A 22755-nucleotide genomic window follows, 5' to 3' on the forward strand; every position below is an offset into this window, starting at 1 on the left:
ACAGTTTATGACCCAAAATGTTCTGGTCCACAGATATCCCATCTGCCCCAAGCAAAGTTGTCCCCATCAACAACACAGACACATCAGTCGTTGTGTCTTGGCAAGCGTCCCGTGACGCCAAAGAGTTGGTGGGATACTACATTGAGGCGAGCATTGTGGGTAGCAATGAGTGGGAGCCATGCAACAACAAGCCTGTAAATGTTACCAGGTAAACTGACTCCTCTTTCTTTTTAACCTGTATAATACAGTTGTTTTATATAATTTATATAAATGCATTGTCACTATCACATCTGCAGGTTCATCTGCCACGGTCTGATGACGGGAGAGAAGTACGTGTTCAGGGTGAGGGCAGTGAACGCAGCAGGGCTCAGCCAGTTCTCCCCGGAGTCTGAGCCTGTGGAGGTAAAGGCAGCTATTGGTGAGTAACACTGAGCGTTTCAATACAAGAAGCTAATGCAGGAGTCAGAGGATACTGAGAATTATAGATTATTATCCTGTTGTTTGTATATTCAGATGTGTGGCTCAAAGTAAAGGACAAATCCACCGTAAAGAAGTCCCTTTAATAATGTTTAAAAATCAGCTGTTGGTGTTGCAGCGTGCATTTCTGAAGTCATCATTCATGGATTAACACAGACAATTATATTAGGATATATAATGTAAGAAAACTTCTATGATATTTAATTTCATAAGAAACATTTACGCTATCTGTGTAAAGGTCATTTTAATGAAAAAAAACTAAGAGCTTCTTTCTAGACTATTTTACACTAACGTTTGACGATCATAGTGAGAAAACATCATTGCCGTTGCAACACTCATGATAGCATTTTCACAAGGTTATACAGAATACAATGCAGCCGACTAGGGGTGTCGCAATATACCGGTATTGACAATAACCATGATACTTAAAAATGAAATATTGCTATCATGTTGATACACAGATATGATAATATCGTGTAAATAATTCAGCACCTCTCTCCACCTCCCCAAACTCGTATTTTGACTGTGATTTATTTGCCAAAAAAGAGATATAACGCACAATAAACAAAGTTAAAGATGAATTTGACTGATAGCATTATTTTCTTTATATAATATCGTTATTGTGAATTCTTTTGGCCACAATATTTGTGCAGTGAAAATCTGATTTTGTGACAGCCCTACAATAATTTAGAAAAAGCTAAATTAGAAAATATAATTTCTTAATTCCAGCATATATGAAAGACACCTATTTTCAAAAGGTATTCTGGGAAATGTAGGAAACCAGAGCCTGAGACCTGAAGTAGAGGTAGGTGAAGCAGGTTTAGGTGAGCTCAATAAAAAGAGGACGTTTCACCACAAGATGAATCCTGAAATGCCCCGAACACCAAAGTATGACGATTGGTTTAACCCCTTAAAACCCACCTTCCCGCTGGCGGGTTTGGGTTTAGGATTAGATATTTTGAATGATGGTAAGAGGTTATATAGTCATCACAATGCTTCAGTATGTTTTCCAAGGTCACAGAAATGCCATTGACATTACTACATTTTGGTGACTATAAATCCTTTTACCATCAAAACATTGTTGAACATCATCTACCCCGCCGGCGGGTATGTAGGTTTTAATGGGTTACATAATGGGTGGAATTGTCCTTTAAAGTATGTATATAAATATTTTTTGTTTAAAAAAGAATGTTATAAAAGACGTGCAAGATTTGTCATTTTAACATAATGTTGTCTTCTGAGACATGTCTTCAGTTTTTTACATCATCAGCATCTACACCCCCACACTTTCTCCACCATGGTTCCACCCTGTGTCACCCTGTCACGTTATTCTGCACTGTTATGTGCCCCCACCCACCACCACCCAGCACCACCTTGTCCAGTCACATCCACCCTCCCTCCTCCTCCTCTTCCTCCTCCTCCTCCCTGCTCAGCCTGAGGCGGGGTCAGGACTTGTAGACTTCCTCTAATTTGGGTCCGTGCGATCCAATTCAGCGGTTGTTACAAATCAGCTCAATGTCATACACCACCACCACCACCACCATCCCCCATTTCCCTCACCTTTCCTGGGCAAAAGTTGTGTGGGCAACCACACACGGTGCTAAAGGTAGCGACACACACACCTCTCCACCGGTACCTTTAAACTGCTTTCTCTGTCTCAACCTCTCCTAGCAACTAACCCGGTAGTGGTTCTGTTCAACAGTTAACTGAATGTTAATGACTAGATTATACATTATTTATGAAATCTGACACATGAACAAAAACCCTTTCCTACTGTAGATCTAATGATCACTTTACACACACTAGGCTGGACGATATGGCTGAAATCACTCAGTATTTTTACAATAATGATTTATATCACAATATGGCAAATGTCTGCAAAATCACAAAAAGGAATCAAACTTTTTTCCTTTAGAAAAAAACCTGTAAACAGGTAAAACATGATCTCTAATGACTTGTTTTATTAGTTTAAAATCAAATTTAGAATCATTAAAGGGTAATTTTGGTATTTTTTTCAACTATATTTTCCCATGTTTTTTGTGTCTATCTGACGAATTGGGACAACAATTTTTAAAATTTGTCCAATATTGAGCGAGAACGCTGTAACGAGGGCAAGTGAGCAGGGTCACTGTGATGTTACGTTCACAAAAATTGCTTGTTTTTGCCACTGACAGGCTCACATTGTTATTATGAGTGTCTGACAACATTATGAAAAGGACCCTACAGAGAAATACCTTACTTGATCCGGTCTGTTTCTTATTGTGTCCGAGTCCCGCTCAAGGAGAAGATGTAAATGACGGTGCCAGCTTGCCCCAATAGCACCATATTGCAGCCTGTGAGCAGCGTTCTCCCTCAATACTGGACCAGTTTCAGAAATTGTTGTCTCTATTGGTCAGTTGGAAACAAAAACATGGAGAAAATAGAGTCCAGGTTGAAAAATACAGAATTTATTGACTTTTTTTAAAGTCAATAAATATATATGCACATATTATGCAATACAGACCAATACTGCTGCTGTGACAATTGTCAGAGACGCTCTTTCTGATCTCCTGCATGTGTTCCCTAAAGTCTGTCTGCATTGCCTTTGGATGTCACTCATTCTTCTGAACAGCATGCTCTGTTTGCCCTTATGAAACACACTCACTTAGTATATTATTAGTAAAAATGCCAATGCATTTCTCTGCAGGAAGACGTACTGGTAATGTTCTCAAGAAAAACAAAAATGTTTACTATGTTAAAGGACCAGTGTGTAGCATTTAGGGGGATCTACTGGCAGAAATGGAATATAATATTAATAAGTATGTTTTCTTTAGTGTATAATCACCTGAAAATACAAATCGTTGTGTTTTCGTTATCTTAGATTGAGCCGTTTTCGCGTCGACCACCTTAGTTCTCCTACACGCTTGTCACACGGGAGAAGTTTCAGTTGGTTGCAATCTGCAACCTCATCGCTAGATGCCGCCAGATCCTACACACTGCACCTTTAAATTACAAATAATGGAATGGGATGTTATACTTCTCAGTTCATTTCATACAAGAAAAGTTACAGCTCAAACTTCTTATCAGAAATAGTAAACAGTTTAAAACAATTACTTCATATGAATTAGATCATTCAATCTCGACACACCATACATTTAATTTTTAGAGGTGATGAAATCCATTGGCATTGTTACTAAAGTACAGTGTTTTTTCATAGAGGGTTGGTGCAAGGCCTGCACACCCACAGTCATTGCCTGTTGTACTTCACACGCCTGCATGCTCTCATAATCCTAGATGAAGACTACTCACCTCCTCACACGGATGTCACTTGTTGGTCATCTTGTCTTCATTTTTCACTCCCTGTCAGATGAAGACATTTTACTGTATTTGATAGACTGATGTACTGTTGGATGTTGTGTGATTGAGATTAGCTGTGACTTGTGAACTTTTGCCTGTTTCTTAAAAAAGACTCTTTTGCTCTTCTCTGCTAACTCCTGTAGGGGGCGGCATCCCTCATGGTGTGTTGCCGGAGATGGGGCCGGGGGGTAACGCGGGCCAACTAACCGAGCACAGGCCACGCTGGACGGGCACGCATGAAACTGTCCAGTCCCCCCCTGACACTATGCAAAAGCGCAATAAAGCTCAGGCTGACACTGAAGCCAGGCAGGGGGCCCTCGCACAGCCCGACCCCGTGGAGAGTAAACGCAAAGTGGGCAAGAGAGGCAGTGTGTCCTGGGCCCCTGACCTGACAAAAGACCTGGTCTCAGAGTCTGTGTCAGACTCAGTTTCTGAATCATTAACTGACGTAGCCACAGCTGCACACGTAGAACCCGTCACTGCTGTCAATGAGCCTGAGGCCCAACAGGCACGTAAGTTCTCTGTAGATGCTTCTACTAATCGGGAGACAGCGAGGCCCAGGAGAGGGTCGGAAGGTGAGCACCGGTCACAGATGGAAAGCTTTTCGTCCAACACTGTCAAGTCAAACTGAAGGAAATTAAGCTTTATAAATATTAAATAAATTGCAATTAAGAAAATAATATAAATAGAAAAATAGAAAATAAATAAATCAGAAAGTAATTTGTAAATTAAGTCCACTAGCAAAACTGAGTGCTCAGGAAGTAAACAAGTAAACCGGATGGAACAAATTCATTAATCGGCAGAAATTTTTTTGGCATTGTACGTTTCTGCAAAACACGGACACGTTGAATGTTGACGTTTCTGACCCAAAACACACAATGCCACGGGGTTAACGTTGTGAAACGATTGGTTAGGTTTAGGCAATAAAACTTCTTGGTTAAGGTTAGATCATGGTTTGTGTTAAAATAATAACGTAACAACAATAAAACGCAACAACGTAACGCAACAACGTAACGCAACCAAGTAACGCAACAACGTAACGCAACAACGTAACGCAACAACGTAACGCAACAACGTAACGTTCACTCCATATACTAGATCACTTGCTCTGACCGAATGCAAAAACGTCGACAATCAGATTTCAGAAACATACAATGCCAACATTTTTTCCTGGCCACTGGGCTGTTTCGTCAACTCCAAAAGAAACAACAAAACATAAATTTCCCCCCACTTAGCATCCATGAAAATATCCTACCCTGACTTTACCAAGTGATAAAAGAAAGATTTCCCTTCTTCTACTTTTACATTCACATGCTTTTGACATATAATAATCAATAAACAGTTGGTGAAGTTCTCTGGTATTCTTCTCTTTAAGGTAAGTCACTGTAAAACACCACCAACCTTTAACTCAACACAGTCACGCTTGTCAATAGTTTTCCTGGCCACCACTTTCCCACAACCTCCTCACTGGGTGGCACAACATCAGTCACCTGGCACCTCAGGATCTGCCATCACATTCAGTACCCAGAGCACTTTAACTCACACACACACACACATATACACACATATACACACAAGTATGTCATGGCAGGAGCCGGCTAATCACACCCTGTACTTGAAAAGTGGGTCATCCAACCAACACAAGAGCAGGACACTTGTGACCTGAGACCTTTTTGGTAGCGCACTATGTACTCCTTCAGATGTCCAACTCTCCGACACTTTCACCAATTTCTCACCCCTAAATAGGGGAGAGTATCAAGTACACGTTGTGTACGTCAGGTCAATTCATTATCACCATGTTACATGATCCTGCTTTTGGAGAGACCTTTTGCTCCTCCAAGTACCAAGAATCACTGTGTCCTCTGTTGTGTCATTTCTTACTATAAATTTCATGTATTATATAACTAAATATTTTCCAATTAATAGTATAAAGAAATAGTTTGACATTTTTACAATTATGCCTATTCACTTTCTTGCTGAGAGTTAGATGATGACCCGCTAGATGGTTTGTTACACAGAACCATCTGAGAAGCCGTCATTGGAAACTGTTTGGAAAAGGGCAGGTCATAATACAAAAGCCTGATATAAAAGGTTGAAGGTGCAATTGTGTCGTGGGATTGACGATATTCTGTTACAGCAGGTATTCACCTACTATTGTCTTCAAACTTTTACACATTCCAGTGGTGATTTCAGTGATGTTTTGGCCATTGAAGAAGTCGTGATGCAGCCAATACCTGCTGTGAACAGTAACGTTTTCAGTAATGGGACGCTGAAGCTCAACAGCATCAACAAAACTTCAAGCACTTAGAGCAGCTGGCCGGGAGGTGTAAAAAACAAGTTTGAGAATTGAAAGTATCACCTCATTGTAGTGCTTCAGTTTCCCATTATGTCACCGCGTTGAGGCATTATGGTGTTAATTTATGTTTTCTGTCATCTCAGCCTCCCCTGCTCCGCCCTATGGCATCTCTGTCCTGGAGTGTGTGTGCGACTCCATGGTGCTGGCCTGGAAACAGCCAAACTTTGTCGGCGGTGCTGACATCACCGGCTACTTCGTGGATTACCGTGAGGTCATCGATGGCGTGCCAGGGAAGTGGCACGAGGGCAACGTCAGGGCTATCAGCGAGAGGGCCTACAGGGTGAGTTATTGCTCGACACAAATACAGATATAGGTTTTTAAAGGACTCTTCCATAAGTAAGGCTTTCATGTCTTTTTGTCTGCAGGTGTCTGACCTGAAGGAGAACAAAAAGTACCAGTTCCAGGTGCGAGCGGCCAACATGGCAGGTGTCGGCATCCCTTCACTGCCCAGTGACACCTTCCTGTGCGAGGAGTGGACCATCGCCGTGCCAGGTTGGTTAGAGCTCCTATTGAACCCACTGAGAGGATGCTGTCATCAACAGCACACCCTTTGTAGAACATTAATAGAACAAAAAAGGCCCTAACACACAGATTTTTATGCCTCCAAGCCGGCGACAGCCATGGCAGGAGGCATTATATTTTCAGGTTGTTTGTCCGACCATCCGTCTGACCCATTCGGTGAACGCGATAGCTCATTTCTTAAAATTTTGCATGAATGTCCACTTGGACTCAAGGATGAACTGATTCGATTTTGGATGTCAAAGACCAAGGTCACTACGACCTCACATCCATTCTAGTTTTGCCCAAGTGTGTATCTCCAATGTGTTTCTGTTTTGGACCACAGGACCTCCTCATGACCTGCAGACAAGAGAGGTGCGAAACAACTCCCTGGTGTTGCTATGGAGACCACCTGTGTACCAGGGCCGCGATCCGGTCAATGGGTTCTACGTGGACATCAAGGAAGCGGACGCACCGGCGGAGGCGTGGAGAGGAATCAACACCAAGGCTACGGAGAAGAAATACATGAAGGTCATCATCGTCGTCCGGCTGAGTGCTTCTTCTTCTTCTTCTTCTTCACGTGTGACTGCAGCTGGTGTGTAAATCTGATTATTTTCTTTCATTTTGCAGATTAACAATCTGAAGGAAGGCGAGACGTTTGTGTTCCGTGTGCGCGCTCAGAATAATGCCGGTGTTGGTCAAACCTCAGACGTGTCAGAGCCGGTCCTGACTGTCACCAAACCAGGTAGGAAAAAAAGTTTGATTGGGATGAACCGCTGGAGACGAGGTCATTGTTTCAACACCGTCTCCGGGTTTCAGGCACCAAGGAGATAGTGGTGGATGTTGATGATGACGGCATCATCTCCCTGAACTTTGAGTGCGGCGACATGACCCCCGATTCCAAATTTGTGTGGTCAAAGAATTACGAGGACATCACAGACTCACCCCGCCTGACAACAGAGACCAAGGGAAACAAGTGAGAGGACTTTTTAAGCTCAGACTCAGTTCATCAACACGACATCACTCAGTAATCTAACTTATTACTTCTATTTCCCTGCAGATCCAAAACTGCTTTCAACACTCCTGGGGAGGAGGACATTGGCATCTACTCATGTCTCGTCACCCACACTGATGGTGCTTCATCCAGCTACACTCTCTCTGAGGAAGGTGGGTCACAAAAGTCACACATTTCAAGAAGTTAATCAAATAAAATGACTTTCTGCTCTATTTATGCATCTCTTTCTCATGTCTTTGTCAGAGTTGAAGAGGCTGCTGGAGGTCAGTCATGACCACAAATTCCCCAGTGAGTGCATCAGCATGTAATCACAGCTGTTTTTATGCCAGTACATCATGAACTGGACTGTTTCTTTGAGCTGGCTCTCTTTCTTTCTTCAAATTAGTTATTCCCCTGAAGTCAGAGTTGGCTGTGGAGCTGCTTGAGAAGGGCAAAGTTCGCTTCTGGCTGCAGGCGGACAAGATGTCACCCAACGGCAAAGTCGACTACATCTTCAATGATAACGCTCTCTCCCAGGGGGATGTCAGTAAACTATTTTTATTCTTATTATATCTAGGAATTATGTTTTTATGTAGATGAGAAGAGTTTAAAATGTGTCTTTGTTTTGTAGAAATACAAGATGAACTTCGACAAGAACACCGGTGTGATTGAGATGATCATGGAGCATCTGACTCCGGCGGATGAGGGCACCTTCACCTTCCAGTTGCAGGATGGGAAAGCTACCAACCAGAGCAGCTTGGTGCTGATAGGAGACGGTACGTTCAGTCAAACAATGAAAACCTGAAGATGATCCTGATCACAAATTCTATTAAACTGGAGTTAAGTGACAGTTTTGTTTAGTTTAGAGGTTAAAACCTGTAGTGAATCAGTGGATACTTAACTTTTGGTATTGAAATATAAGCTCCTGTTCATATGAGTGGAAACGTATCTTGCTTAATGTAACATTATCTAAAAGACCTTTATTTTATTTTATGACTTTTATCAGTGCTGACTCCTCTTAGTCGATTATTCAACTAATTGATCGCTTTGTTTTTTTTCGACTATGATTTCTTTAGTCAATTAGTAATTTTTTATGCTTTTTTTTCATGCTGAATGACTTATTTTTCGCTTTTGTGTGATTCTTTGTGGAGAAACTCAAATCAAAAATCAACTAATTAATTAGTCGACAAAATCATATGAATTTTTTTTGGTCGAGGACAGCCTTAACTTCTATTATACATTTTTCATTATTATAACCACGTTTTTTTTAGTTTACTTAATTATACTGCAACAGAAGACATGACAGATTATTTTTCTTCCTATATAGGGAAGGGTTTTTGTATATATAAATGAAAATTAAAAATCAGGCTAATTTTATGACGATTGGGTCAGTTCTTGGCTCTGATTGGGCGGCTTTTTGTCAGTCCAATCAGGCAACACTGATCCCAAACTACATTCATGTTATCACATAATTTAAGAACAACCAGACACGTATCACATGGTTAGATATCATGGTTAGATTAAGTGTCGTTTTGAGCCATAAAACATTAACATTGTAAACTCTTTTTATTCACAGTGTTCAAGGAGCTGCAGAAGGAATCAGAGTTCCAGATGAAAGAATGGGTCAGAAAGCAAGGTACGGATACTCACTATTATGAGAAGTGTAGCCCTAAATACTCATTTATTTATTTATTGTTTTATAGTAGTCTTAGTTTGGCCAGGTATAATATCTCAGAAGTATGTCGCTCTATACATACAACATACACAGTTGAAGAACTGTTTAGGAATGGCCATGATATTTAAATCTTTTGACTACTATTTCATTACCACACTTGTCACAGTATGTTCAATTTCTGGTCAATGTCACAAGACTGTCTCCTTTTTTTGGTTGTGATATATTATAGCTAAAAGCTTTTTATTTCATTTTTTATTTTGAACCACGCAATATAGTTTCAGTTTAGTTTTAGTTTTTCTTAAAGTATATCATTTTTATTTAATTTGAGTTTACGACAATATTTTTCACTGTTTAGTTTTAGTTTCAGTAAATGTTTGTTGGTATTTTAGCTTAAAAATGGACTCAAATGATTAACTGCTTATCATAATACTTGCAAATTATTTTTCTGTTGATCAACTTAACGATTAATCGACTAAACTTTTCAGCTCTACTGGAATCCGTGTTGATTTACGTTTGAATTACATGACATGATTTCCATTGTTATAACTGCTGTGTTTGTTTCAGGTCCTCACTTTATCGAGTATTTGGGTTACGAGGTGACACCAGAGTGCTGCGTTATACTGAAATGCAAGGTGAGACAGAACTATAAATGCTTTTTTAATGCTGCAGTCTTTTAAAGAAACACTGTGAGTGTTGATGTAATCACATCCTTCTGTTGTGATGCCTCTCAGGTCGGCAACATGAAGAAGGAGACGTCGGCGCTGTGGTACAAAGACGGACAGCAGATCAAAGCAGACGAGAATCTCGGCTTCACCGAGGGAGTGCTGAAGCTGGAAATTGCTCAGGTAAAAATATGAGAAAGGAAACCTGTGAGAAGTGTGACTGTGTATATATATATATATGTGTGTGTGTGTGTGTGTGTGTGTGTGTGTGTGTATTTCTGTACTGTATAATTGTCACTGAATTCATTTGCATATATGAATGTTAACGGTGGAATCCTTGCACAGCTATGTCTGTACTCCTAAAATATTTGGATCCTTCACATATTGTGGGCATCTTTCACCTCAGTATTGGTCCACGAAAATCAGGTATTTGAGTAAGTTGGAATAAAAAAAAATCCTCAAAAAGGGATTTGTTAGTTTTTTTTGTTTTTTTTACTAATTACTAGGGCTCTAAAAAAAAAATTTGAAAAAAAGTCTGAAAAAAAGTCCGAAAAAAAAGTCTGAAAAACAATGTCCGAAAAAAGTCTGAAAAAAAGATCTAAAAAAAAATCTGAAAACAAATGTGAAAAAAAGTCTGACAAAAAAGTCTGAAAAACAATATCCAAAAAAAGTCTGAAAAAAAGATCTAAAAAAAAAAGTCTGAAAAAAAGTCTGAAAAAAAAGTCTGAAAAAATGTCCGAAAAAAAAGTGTGGAAAAAAAAGTCCGAAAAAAAAGTCTGAAAAAAAAATCTGAAAAAAAAGTCTGAAAAAAAGTCCGAAAAAAAGTCTGAAAAACAATATCCGAAAAAAGTCTGAAAAAAAGATCTAAAAAAAAAAATCGGAAAAAAAGTCTGAAAAAAAGTCCGAAAAAAAAGTCTGAAAAACAATATCCGAAAAAAGTCTGAAAAAAAGTCTGAAAAAAAGTCTGAAAAAAAGTCTGAAAAAAAGCCTGAAAAACAATATCCGAAAAAAGTCTGAAAAAAAAATCTAAAAAAAAAAATCTGAAAAAAAAGTCTGAAAAAATGTCCGAAAAAAAAGTCTGGAAAAAAAAGTCCGAAAAAAGTAAGAAAAAAAGATCTAAAAAAAAAATCGGAAAAAAAGTCTGAAAAAAAGTCTGAAAAAAAGTCCGAAAAAAAAGTCTGAGAAACAATATCCGAAAAAAGTCTGAAAAAAAGATCTAAAAAAAAAAATCGGAAAAAAAGTCTGAAAAAAAGTCTGAAAAAAAGCCTGAAAAACAATATCCAAAAAAAGTCTGAAAAAAAGTCCGAAAAAAAAGTCTGAAAAAAAGTCCGAAAAAAAAGTCTGAAAAAAGATCTAAAAAAGAAATCTGAAAAAAAGTCTGAAAAAAAGTCTGAAAAAAAGCCTGAAAAACAATATCCAAAAAAAGTCTGAAAAAAAGATCTAAAATAAAAAGTCTGAAAAAAAGTCTGAAAAAAAAGTCTGAAAAAATGTCCGAAAAAAAAGTGTGGAAAAAAAAGTCCGAAAAAAAAGTCTGAAAAAAAAATCTGAAAAAAAAGTCTGAAAAAAAGATCTAAAAAAAAAAATTTGAAAAAAAGTCTGAAAAAAAGTCCGAAAAAAAATTCTGAAAAACAATGTACGAAAAAAGTCTGAAAAAAAGATCTAAAAAAAAAATCTGAAAACAAATGTGAAAAAAAGTCTGAAAAAATGTCAGAAAAAAAGTCTGAAAAACAATATCCGAAAAAAATCTGAAAACAAATCTGAAAAAAAGTCTGAAAAAAAATCTGAAAAAAAAGTCTGAAAAAAAGTCTGAAAAACAATATCCAAAAAAAGTCTGAAAAAAAGATCTAAAAAAAAAATCTGAAAAAAAAGTCTGAAAAAATCTCCGAAAAAAAAGTCTGGAAAAAAAAGTCTGAAAAAAAGATCTAAAAAAAAAATCAGAAAAAAAGTCTGAAAAAAAAGTCTGAAAAAAATGTCCGAAAAAAAAGTCCGAAAAAAAAGTCTGAAAAGAAGTCTGAAAAAAAAGTCTGAATAAAAAGTCTGAAAAAAAGTCTGAAAAAAAAGTCTGAAAAACAATGTCCGAAAAAAGTCTGAAAAAAAAGTCTGAAAAAAAAATCTGAAAAAAAAGTCTGAAAAAATCTCCGAAAAAAAAATCTGGAAAAAAAAGTCCGAAAAAAGTCTGAAAAAAAGATCTAAAAAAAAAATCAGAAAAAAAGTCTGAAAAACAATATCCGAAAAAAGTCTGAAAAAAACATCTAAAAAAAAAAGTCTGAAAAAAAGTCTGAAAAACAAATCTGAAAAAAAAGTCTGAAAAAATGTCAGAAAAAAAGTCTGAAAAACAATATCCGAAAAAAGTCTGAAAAAAAGTCTGAAAAAAAGTCTGAAAAAAAGCCTGAAAAACAATATCCAAAAAAAGTCTGAAAAAAAGATCTAAAAAAAAAAGTCTGAAAAAAAGTCTGAAAAAAAAGTCTGAAAAAATGTCTGAAAAAAAGTCTGAAAAACAATATCCGAAAAAAGTCTGAAAAAAAGATCTAAAAAAAAAAATCGGAAAAAAAGTCTGAAAAAAAGTCCGAAAATAAAGTCTGAAAAACAATATCCGAAAAAAGTCTGAAAAAAAAGTCTGAAAAAAAGTCTGAAAAAAAGCCTGAAAAACAATATCCAAAAAATGTCTGAAAAAAAGATCTAAAAAAAAAAGTCTGAAAAAAAGTCTGAAAAAAAAATCTGAAAAAAAAGTCTGAAAAAAAGTCCGAAAAAAAGTCTGAAAAACAATATCCGAAAAAAGTCTGAAAAAAAAATCTAAAAAAAAAAATCTGAAAAAAAGTCTGAAAAAAAGTCTGAAAAAAAGCCTGAAAAACAATATCCAAAAAAAGTCTGAAAAAAAGATCTAAAATAAAAAGTCTGAAAAAAAGTCTGAAAAAAAAGTCTGAAAAAATGTCCGAAAAAAAAGTGTGGAAAAAAAAGTCCGAAAAAAAAGTCTGAAAAAAAAATCTGAAAAAAAAGTCTGAAAAAAAGATCTAAAAAAAAAAATTTGAAAAAAAGTCTGAAAAAAAGTCCGAAAAAAAAGTCTGAAAAACAATGTACGAAAAAAGTCTGAAAAAAAGATCTAAAAAAAAATCTGAAAACAAATGTGAAAAAAAGTCTGAAAAAATGTCAGAAAAAAAGTCTGAAAAACAATATCCGAAAAAAATCTGAAAACAAATCTGAAAAAAAGTCTGAAAAAAAATCTGAAAAAAAAGTCTGAAAAAAAGTCTGAAAAACAATATCCAAAAAAGTCTGAAAAAAAGATCTAAAAAAAAAAGTCTGAAAAAAAGTCTGAAAAAATAGTCTGAAAAAATGTCAGAAAAAAAGTCTGAAAAACAATATCCGAAAAAAGTCTGAAAAAAAAATCTAAAAAAAAAAATCTGAAAACAAATCTGAAAAAAAGTCTGAAAAAAAGTCTGAAAAAAAAGTCTGAAAAAAAGATCTAAAAAAAAAAATTTGAAAAAAAGTCTGAAAAAAAGTCCGAAAAAAAAGTCTGAAAAACAATGTACGAAAAAAGTCTGAAAAAAAGATCTAAAAAAAAATCTGAAAACAAATGTGAAAAAAAGTCTGAAAAAATGTCAGAAAAAAAGTCTGAAAAACAATATCCGAAAAAAATCTGAAAACAAATCTGAAAAAAAGTCTGAAAAAAAATCTGAAAAAAAAGTCTGAAAAAAAGTCTGAAAAAAAGTCTGAAAAACAATATCCAAAAAAAGTCTGAAAAAAAGATCTAAAAAAAAAAGTCTGAAAAAAAGTCTGAAAAAATAGTCTGAAAAAATGTCAGAAAAAAAGTCTGAAAAACAATATCCGAAAAAAGTCTGAAAAAAAAATCTAAAAAAAAAAATCTGAAAACAAATCTGAAAAAAAGTCTGAAAAAAAGTCTGAAAAAAAAGTCTGAAAAAAAGTCTGAAAAAAAGTCTGAAAAACAATATCCAAAAAAAGTCTGAAAAAAAGATCTAAAAAAAAAAGTCTGAAAAAAAGTCTGAAAAAAAAGTCTGAAAAAATGTCAGAAAAAAAGTCTGAAAAACAATATCCGAAAAAAGTCTGAAAAAAAATCTAAAAAAAAAAATCTGAAAAAAAAGTCTGAAAAAATGTCAGAAAAAAAAGTCTGGAAAAAAAAGTCCGAAAAAAATAAGAAAAAAAGATCTAAAAAAAAAATCGGAAAAAAAGTCTGAAAAAAAAGTCTGAAAAAAAGTCTGAAAAAAAGTCCGAAAAAAAAGTCCGAAAAAAAAATCTGAAAAGAAGTCTGAAAAAAAGTCTGAAAAACAATATCCGAAAAAAGTCTGAAAAAAAAATCTAAAAAAAAAAATCTGAAAAAAAAGTCTGAAAAAATGTCCGAAAAAAAAGTCTGGAAAAAAAAGTCCGAAAAAAATAAGAAAAAAAGATCTAAAAAAAAAATCGGAAAAAAAGTCTGAAAAAAAGTCTGAAAAAAAGTCCGAAAAAAAAGTCCGAAAAAAAAGTCTGAAAAGAAGTCTGAAAAAAAAGTCTGAATAAAAAGTCTGAAAAAAAAGTCTGAAAAACAATGTCCGAAAAAAGTCTGAAAAAAAGATCTAAAGAAAAAATCCAAAAAAAAATCTGAAAAAAAGTCTGAAAAAAAGTCTGAAAAAAAAGTCTGAAAAAGAGATCTAAAAATAAAAAGTCTGAAAAAAAGTCTGAAAAAAAAGTCTGAAAAAAAAGTCTGAAAAAAAAGTCTGAAAAAAAGTCTGAAAAAAAAGTCTGACAAACAATGTCCGAAAAAAGTCTGAAAAAAAGATCTAAAGAAAAAATCTGAAAAAAAATCTGAAAAAAAGTCTGAAAAAAAAGTCTGAAAAAAAGATCTAAAAAAAAAAAGTCTGAAAAAAAATATGAAAAAAAAGTCTGAAAAAAAGTCTGAAAAAAAGTCTGACAAACAATGTCCGAAAAAAGTCTGAAAAAAAGATCTAAAGAAAAAATCTGAAAAAAAATCTGAAAAAAAGTCTGAAAAAAAGATCTAAAAAAAAAAAGTCTGAAAAAAAATATGAAAAAAAAGTCTGAAAAAATGTCAGAAAAAAAGTCTGAAAAACAATGTCCGAAAAAAGTCTGAAAAAAAGATCTAAAAAAAAAATCAGAAAAAAAGTCTGAAAAAAATGTCTGAAAAAAAAGTCTGAATAAAAAGTCTGAAAAAAAGTCTGAAAAAAAAGTCTGAAAAAAAGTCTGAAAAACAATATCCGAAAAAAGTCTGAAAAAAAGATCTAAAAAAAAAAAGTCTGAAAAAAAGTCTGAAAAAAAGTCTGAAAAAAAGTCAGAAAAAAAAGTCTGAAAAAAAGTCTGAAAAAAAGATCTAAAAAAAAAAGTCCGAAAAAAAAGTCTGAAAAAAAGTCCAAAAAGAAATTCTGAAAAAAAGTCTGAAAAAAAGATCTAAAAAAAAAGTCTGAAAAAAAAGTCCGAAAAAAAAGTCTGAAAAAATGTCCGAAAAAAAAGACTGGAAAAAAAAGTCCGAAAAAAGTCTGAAAAAAAGATCTAAAAAAAAAATCTGAAGAAAAATCTGAAAAAAAGTCTGAAAAAAAGTCTGAAAAAAAAGTCTGAAAAAAAGATCTAAAAAAAAAAGTCTGAAAAAAAGTCTGAAAAAAAAGTCTGAAAAACAATGTCCGAAAAAAGTCTGAAAAAAAAATCTGAAAAAAAAGTCCGGAAAAAAAAGTCCGAAAAAAAGTCTGAAAAACAATATCCGAAAAAAGTCTGAAAAAAAGATCTGAAAAAAAGTCTGAAAAAAAGTCCGAAAAAAAAGTCTGAAAAAAGATCTAAAAAAGAAATCTGAAAAAAAGTCTGAAAAAAAGTCTGAAAAACAATATCCGAAAAAAGTCTTAAAAAAAATATCTGAAAAAAGTCTGAAAAAAAGATCTAAAAAAAAAAATCTGAAAAAATGTAAAAAAAAAAAAAAAAGTCTGAAAAATGTCCAAAAAAAAAGTTAGTAAAAAATATATAAAAATGTCTGAAAAATGTCTGAAAAGAAAAGTTTGATAAATGTCTGAAAAATGTAAAAAAGAATGTCGGAAGAAATGAAGTCCGAAAAAAGTCCGAAAAATGTCAGAAAAAAAGTCTGATAAATGTCTGAAAAATGTAAAAAAAAAAAAAAAAAAATGTAAGAAAAAAAGTTTGGGAAATGTTTTAAAAAAAAAAAAAAAAGTCTGAAAAATGTCTGAAAAAAAAGTCTGAAAAATGTCCAAAAACAAAGTTAGAAAAAGTATAAAAAAAAAACGGAAAAATGTCTGAAAAGAAAAGTCTGATAAATGTCTGAAAAATGTAAAAAAAAAAAAAAAAAAAAAAAATGTAAAACAAAAAGTTTGGGAAATGTTTTAAAAAAAAAAAAGTCTGAAAAATGTCCAAAAAAAAGTTAGTAAAAAAATCTAAAAAAAAAAAATCGGAAATAGAGTCCGAAAAAAGTCCGAAAAATGTCAGAAAAAAGTCTGAAAAATGTCTAAAAAAAAAGTCAGAAAGATGTAAAAAAAAAATGTCGGAAGAAATAAAGTCTGAAAAAAGTCTGAAAAAAAAGTTCCATAGAAAAAAATGTCCATAGAAAAAATGTCCGACGAAAAAATGTCTGACAAAAAATTCTGAAAAAAAAGTCTGGAAAAAAAAGTCTGGAAAATGTCAAAAAAAGTCTGAAAAATGTCAAAAAAAATATCGGAAGAAATAAAGTCTGAAAAAAGTCCATAGAAAAAAATGTCCATAGTAAAAAAGTCTGAAAAAAGAAATCTGAAAAAAAGTCTGAAAAATGTTTGTCATTGTTTTGTGTTAATTGATTTCCAATAATATACATACATTTGCGTAGAGCAAGCATATTTGCCCATGTTGATAAGAGTATTAAATACTTGACAAATCTCCCTTTAAGGTACATTTTGAACAGATAAACAATTTGTGAATAATTTGTGATTAATCGCGATTTTAATTTTAATTTTTAATCGATTGGCCGCCCTACTAATTATACTTAATTTTTTTGTTATAAATAACCAGCATTAATTGTCTTTCAATACATTTGTCATATCATATTTTAAGTCCTAACAAGGCCATTAAATTATTTCACATTTAATTTTTTGACGCCGTTATCTCTTTCTCTCTCTAACTGTTCTGTCTTCCACTTCTCTCAAATTTCATTTAACCCCCTTTTCCATTCTTCATCTCACAACTCATTCCCATCCCACTGTACTGTCTCTAACATCTGTCCCAGTGTCATTCAGTGACATGACATCCTCCAGGTGATCATATAAACATATAAACATATAAACGTGATGTCACATGTGTCCCATTTCAGCGCAACTCCCCTGCAGACTCGTCGGCCGACGACGTAATCTGGAGAAGCATAAAAGTTGGGAACAGTTATCTGTTGTCGTCATGGGCCAACGGCCATTTCTGGTTTTGCCTTTCTGCCTGAGAATGTTTTATTTATTTATTTATTTATTTATTTATTTATTTGTTTGTTTGTTTGTTTGTTTGTTTGTTTGTTTGTTTGTTTGTCTGTTGGCTTTTTTGCTCTTGCGTCATATATGTGTTTTCTGCTGCACCCGTAGAAGAAGAGAACAGCTTGCCTTTTTAGATGAATACAATTCATATTCCTTGTTCGGTGTTGTTTTTACGACTGAATTTGACGTTCCCGCTCTCTCTGTCAGATTTCCAAGAAGGACTCTGGTGTGTATGAGGTCGTTCTGAAGGATGACAGAGGAAAGGACACTTCCACATTGAATTTGAAAGATCAAGGTAAACTTTTGAGAGTCACACACTGAGATGAACAATCATGACTGTAAATGTAAATATATCACTTAGCATGATCAAATCTCTTTCTCTTCAAGGTTTCAAAGACTTGATGAATGAAGTTTTCACTTTTATCGGTAAGGACATAAACATTTTGTCAAAACATTAAACATTTTGTTGCCTTATCCATTTTGAATTTGCATTTTAACCCCAAATTAATATTTGAATTGCAGCCAATTCCTCCACTCCGCTGAAGATCACAAGCACAGATCAGGGCATCCGACTCTACACCTTTGTCAGCTACTACAACGATTTACTCCAAGTGACATGGCACTACAAGTACGTTCTGTGTCTACATTGCTATTTATGCAAACATGTTTACACTTGTTATTAAAAGGAATTAGTTACACTCTATCTACTGCAATTAACAACAATTCAATTAACAATAATAATAAAACATATTTTTGTTATTTGCCTTAAAGGTGTTCTGTGTTTTAACATGATAAGTAATTTATTGTGGAAAGCAACATGAAGCATATATGCCTCTTTTTATTATAAAAAAGTATCAGTATCGGAGCTTATACCTTTTACTTGACTACAATTTATGACATTGATGTGAGAGTAAATTGTTACTTCTAGTATTTTTGAGACACATTTTATCAATGTAGTACAATAGTTAAATATATTCAGTGCTTTGTCCACCTGTAGTTTCCCTCATGTTTCTGTGTCGTCTCTCCGACAGGGATTCGGCCATCTCCTTCTCTGACCGTATAAAGAGCGGCGTGGTGGGAGAGCAGCTGTGGCTGCAGATCTCAGAGCCCACAGAGAAAGACATGGGCAAATACGCCATTGAGTTCAACGATGGAAAAGGAGGCCTGAGGAGGACCGTTGAGCTGTCTGGTCAAGGTGAAACTTCCCTCTTAGCCACAACGACTGTATACTTGTTGCTTGTTTTTAAAAACCAATGTTTTAAATGTGTGGGTTTTAGACATTTTATGACCTCTAACAAACTTCTTGTACTTCTTTTTATAATTCAGATTTCTTGTTTTGCATTTGGTGTATCCTATATATACAGCCTTTTGTTTTGTTTTGCAGCATTTGACGATGCTTTTGCAGAATTCAAGAGACTCCAGTAAGTTATTTACGCCTCGATAACTATCATTATTATTATAGCTTCATGTATCCACATCACATCATGCAGAAAAACACATTTTATAAATTCAAACCCACAGTGATTTGAGGAACTACATGCATGAAGAAATATGCATAAAGAATACGCCTTAACTTTCACTTTTGATTCTTTCATCTAATTCGTCGTTTCCTCTTTCTTTCTTTTTTTACCTCATCAGAGCTGCTGCTATTGCAGAGAGAAGTAAGTGTATTGTGTTTAAAGTGGCTTCATTTCATCATCAAGAAGTCCTGTCTTTCTTACATTGTATAGAATACTGTGTAAAGAGTTTCAAATGCTACAACTTGAATTTTAACTAAAAGACAGATCATATAACTCTAATTCTTTCCACCTAATACTTACAGAGTCCTGTAAAATACATATATTCCACTGATTACATTTAAAGCAATACATTATCCAGACTATATATTAAAGGTATATTATGTAACAGTTGTCGGTTGCTGTCTGTAAACACAGCATTCATAGTTGGCCCCTCCTAGAGAGAGAGCAGCGGTGGTCGAGCGAGCTATAGAGTGAATGAAGAGAGGGAGCGGCGTTAGTGAGAACAAAGCAGTGAATCAGAGAAATAAAACGTTATTGCTGAAGCCCAGAAACGTCCTGAACACAGCAAAATAATACGAGAAAATACAGGCAGAGGGCAGGATCTCTACATATTATACTTTTAATATAAATATTCACATGTATTTAATGTCCAACATGGTCGTTACTTTAGATTGAAGAAGACTGATTATACGCACACCATGTATACAGCATCACTAAGGAAAAAGGTAACGCCTGCACACTACTCATTGCCACAAAAGTTTGTTAATGACTATGTTTCGATTCTACTTGGATCATTCTGACCTGACGAAGATCCAAGTAGTCATTAATAAACTTTTGTGGCATGGAGTATTGGGCAGGCATTACCTTTTTCCTCTAAAGTTAGATTAGATTACCATATAAATAAAAGGTATTTATTGTAATTATTGAAGTCAACATTGTTTGTTTCAGGTCGTGCTCGAGTAGCAGGAGGCCTGCCTGATGTGGTCACTATACAGGAGGGCAAGGTAAACTGATTTAAGCTGACAGCACAATGACAGTTATAGAGAGACTGGCTCTACGTACCTGAACATAATTGCTATTACTGTATAATTGTATATGTGTGTTTTTCATGTTATCCTCTCACCAGGCTCTCAATCTCACCTGCAACATCTCGGGCGACCCCGTGCCAGAGGTCACCTGGCTGAAGAACGACAGGGAGATCACGTCCGACGACCACTGCATCCTCAAGTTTGCGTCAGGCAAGTTCGCCAGCTTCACCATCACCGGCGTGAACACGTCGGACTCTGGCAAGTACAGCATCCTGGTGAAGAACAAGTACGGCACGGAGAGCGGGGACTTCACCGTAAGTGTCTTCAACCCTGAAGACGACAAGAAAAAATAAAAGCGGTCCAAATCTTGTCGTAAATATGTATAAATGAAAAACAACAGTTGTGAAGGAAAGAAACGGGCTTGAGGATGTGTTAGATGTTTTTTTGTGTAGAATATAAAATTAACTCTAGGGGTGCTCAATCTGAAATGAAATGTCAACAACAGTTCAGAGAGAAATCCAGAGTGTGATGAAGATCCAATAATAACAAATCTAACATCACGTCCACTCAAAAATGGTGCAATTTTAGTTTTTTTTGTTTGTGTAAAATTGTGGCACGCAGAGAAGCAAATGTTGGCGCTCATTTTACTCTGTAGAAGAAAAATGAAACTTTACTTGACAAAAGAAAGCCAAAGATGATAGTTTAATACATGTGGTGTTGATAGGATGCAACGCTAAGTCATAGAAAAGAAAATCATGAAGTTAGTGTGCAGTGTTTAAATGTTTTTACATGTTTTATCCCATTTGCTACAAATCATGCATTGCAGGCTCATGCAAAGCACTCGATAACGTTAGATTCATTCATGCTTTTTCTTGTCTTTCAGGCGGCAATTTATTTTCCTTTATATTATTACAATATGTAAAGCATTTTGCAGAGACTTGAAAAATGCTAGAGGCTACAGAAAGTCGTGATTGAAAGTCATTGTTTCATGTAGTTTAAGGCTTTATGTTGGTGCATTCAAGTGCAGGTGGGAATCTAGATCTTCAGAGTTAATAGATTCTTCTGTCAAGCTTTCAATAATGGTGGCAGATTTATTGAGATCCTGAGTCATTTTGAGGCTGTATTTCAGATACACGTAGACAAAAACAGGATTCTCATTTCTAGATTTTAACTCAATGTTCTAACTTAACGTTAGCTTAGTTATCAGTAGTACATTAGAGCAGAGAAATGTGTACTGTTTAATGCACTGAATGCTTTGTAAAGTAAAACAGTAGAAGTTAAACAAAATTTGTTGCAAATGGGTTGAAACATGTATTGCGTCATTTCATCAGATTTTACATTTAGTCCTGTTTTATTATTATTCACCATCATTTGAATGTTGTGATCATTACATCACTTCCATTATCTCCCTGAATACTGTATGTTTGCCCGCTGTCATCGTTGTTATTCATGTGATCCACCATTGTTATGAGATCCCCTTCACAGTCCTTCATTAATGATGATGATGCCTCCTTTATTATGATGATAACAATGCCACTGTAATGAAGACTGTCAGATCACTGTTCATTAATAGTGGTTATTGCATCACTTCCTATTCCCCTGTTGTTGATGAGACTAATAAAAAACGAGCATGTACTTCCCCACTTCCTCCTCCTCCTCTTCCTCTTTGAGTTGCTTCACTGTGGTTTTGAACCCTCCACCCTTCACTATTCACTCTTTCGTTTCAGTTGCGTTTTACCTTTTTCACTCCCAGTCACGATTATCTGTACACTTGGACTGCCCGAAGATCAACCACCAGCATGGAGACAAGCCCTCCCTCTACCGTAACCATCATGCGCTTGATTGATGATGCTCTGGAAAAATAAATCACCTTTAGATGAGCACTAAACAGAGCAAACAAAAATCAAGCTCACCTGAATGAGAAACTAATGCTGTTTCCCTTTGTTGTCTGGTCACCAGCATCCAACGGTGCTTTACAGAATATATATATATATCAAAGATTTTTCTGCAAGATAAAGGTTATAATTAGTCATTTTCCTCATCAGTTTTAACATGAGTACTACTGCTGGAAGTCACTGTGCACGGTCAAGAAATAATCCAGCACATAACCCCCGTAAAACCAAGTTTTTATATGAATTAAACAAACAATATATAAGGTGTTAATTAGTGAGCTTTAGAGGCGCTTGGAGGCAGATTTCTTTATCTGTTGACAGATAAAGAAAGGCTAGCTGTTTCCCCCTGTTTACAGTCTTTATGCTAAGCTAAGCTAAACTTCTCCTGCCGTCTCCTGACTGTAGCTTCATATTAAACCAACCCGATTTCATGGGAATGTGTATAAATAGTACGGCATTACATGGATTCCGTATGTCATGAGAACATACTGTATTTAAGCCTTTTCGCGTGTCATTTGTCATTTTCTCTTTTTGCGTAATTTTTACATCACGCAACAAAACTACGGTAACGCCCACAGTTAGGTTTAGGCAACAAAACTACTTAGTTATGTTTGGGTAAAACATCATGGTTGGGCTTAAAATAAGTACGTAAACTAAGTAAAATATTTACGTAAACAACGTCAGTACGGAAAACACGTCACAAACGTAACTAACGTAACTTCAAAATAACTCACTTTGTGACACGAACCGGCGGATGTGGCTCAGGGGTAGAGCGGGTCGCCCACCAATCGGAAGGTCGGCGGTTCGATTCTCCAGTCCACATGTCAAAGTGTCCTTTAGACTAGAAAGGCGCTATATAAATGCAAGTCCATTTACCATTTACACCA

General features: G+C 35.0%; 1 protein-coding gene across 4 annotated transcripts in view; it reads left to right on the forward strand.

Annotated features, from left to right (window-relative positions):
* Positions 1 to 21619, forward strand: part of myom1b (myomesin 1b) — a 38028-nt gene extending 16409 nt beyond the window's left edge. For 3 of the 4 annotated variants that reach the window (XM_037756199.1, XM_037756198.1, XM_037756196.1), the window contains 23 exons: positions 34 to 208; positions 297 to 418; positions 6253 to 6449; positions 6535 to 6661; positions 7014 to 7198; positions 7298 to 7412; positions 7487 to 7643; positions 7728 to 7834; positions 7926 to 7970; positions 8068 to 8204; positions 8293 to 8437; positions 9238 to 9297; positions 9901 to 9968; positions 10068 to 10181; positions 17281 to 17334; positions 17636 to 17723; positions 17816 to 17854; positions 17951 to 18056; positions 18460 to 18623; positions 18813 to 18849; positions 19067 to 19089; positions 19897 to 19952; positions 20075 to 21619. In XM_037756199.1, the coding sequence (XP_037612127.1) occupies positions 34 to 208; positions 297 to 418; positions 6253 to 6449; positions 6535 to 6661; positions 7014 to 7198; positions 7298 to 7412; positions 7487 to 7643; positions 7728 to 7834; positions 7926 to 7970; positions 8068 to 8204; positions 8293 to 8437; positions 9238 to 9297; positions 9901 to 9968; positions 10068 to 10181; positions 17281 to 17334; positions 17636 to 17723; positions 17816 to 17854; positions 17951 to 18056; positions 18460 to 18623; positions 18813 to 18849; positions 19067 to 19089; positions 19897 to 19952; positions 20075 to 20329 (2576 nt within the window). In that variant the 3' untranslated portion in view covers positions 20330 to 21619. The remainder of the gene's footprint in view (positions 1 to 33; positions 209 to 296; positions 419 to 6252; positions 6450 to 6534; positions 6662 to 7013; positions 7199 to 7297; positions 7413 to 7486; positions 7644 to 7727; positions 7835 to 7925; positions 7971 to 8067; positions 8205 to 8292; positions 8438 to 9237; positions 9298 to 9900; positions 9969 to 10067; positions 10182 to 17280; positions 17335 to 17635; positions 17724 to 17815; positions 17855 to 17950; positions 18057 to 18459; positions 18624 to 18812; positions 18850 to 19066; positions 19090 to 19896; positions 19953 to 20074) is intronic. The other variant, XM_037756197.1, reaches the window with a different exon arrangement.
* The last annotated feature ends 1136 nt before the right edge of the window (positions 21620 to 22755 follow it).

Source organism: Sebastes umbrosus, chromosome 21, assembly GCF_015220745.1.
Source record: "Sebastes umbrosus isolate fSebUmb1 chromosome 21, fSebUmb1.pri, whole genome shotgun sequence".
NCBI lineage: Eukaryota > Metazoa > Chordata > Actinopteri > Perciformes > Sebastidae > Sebastes > Sebastes umbrosus.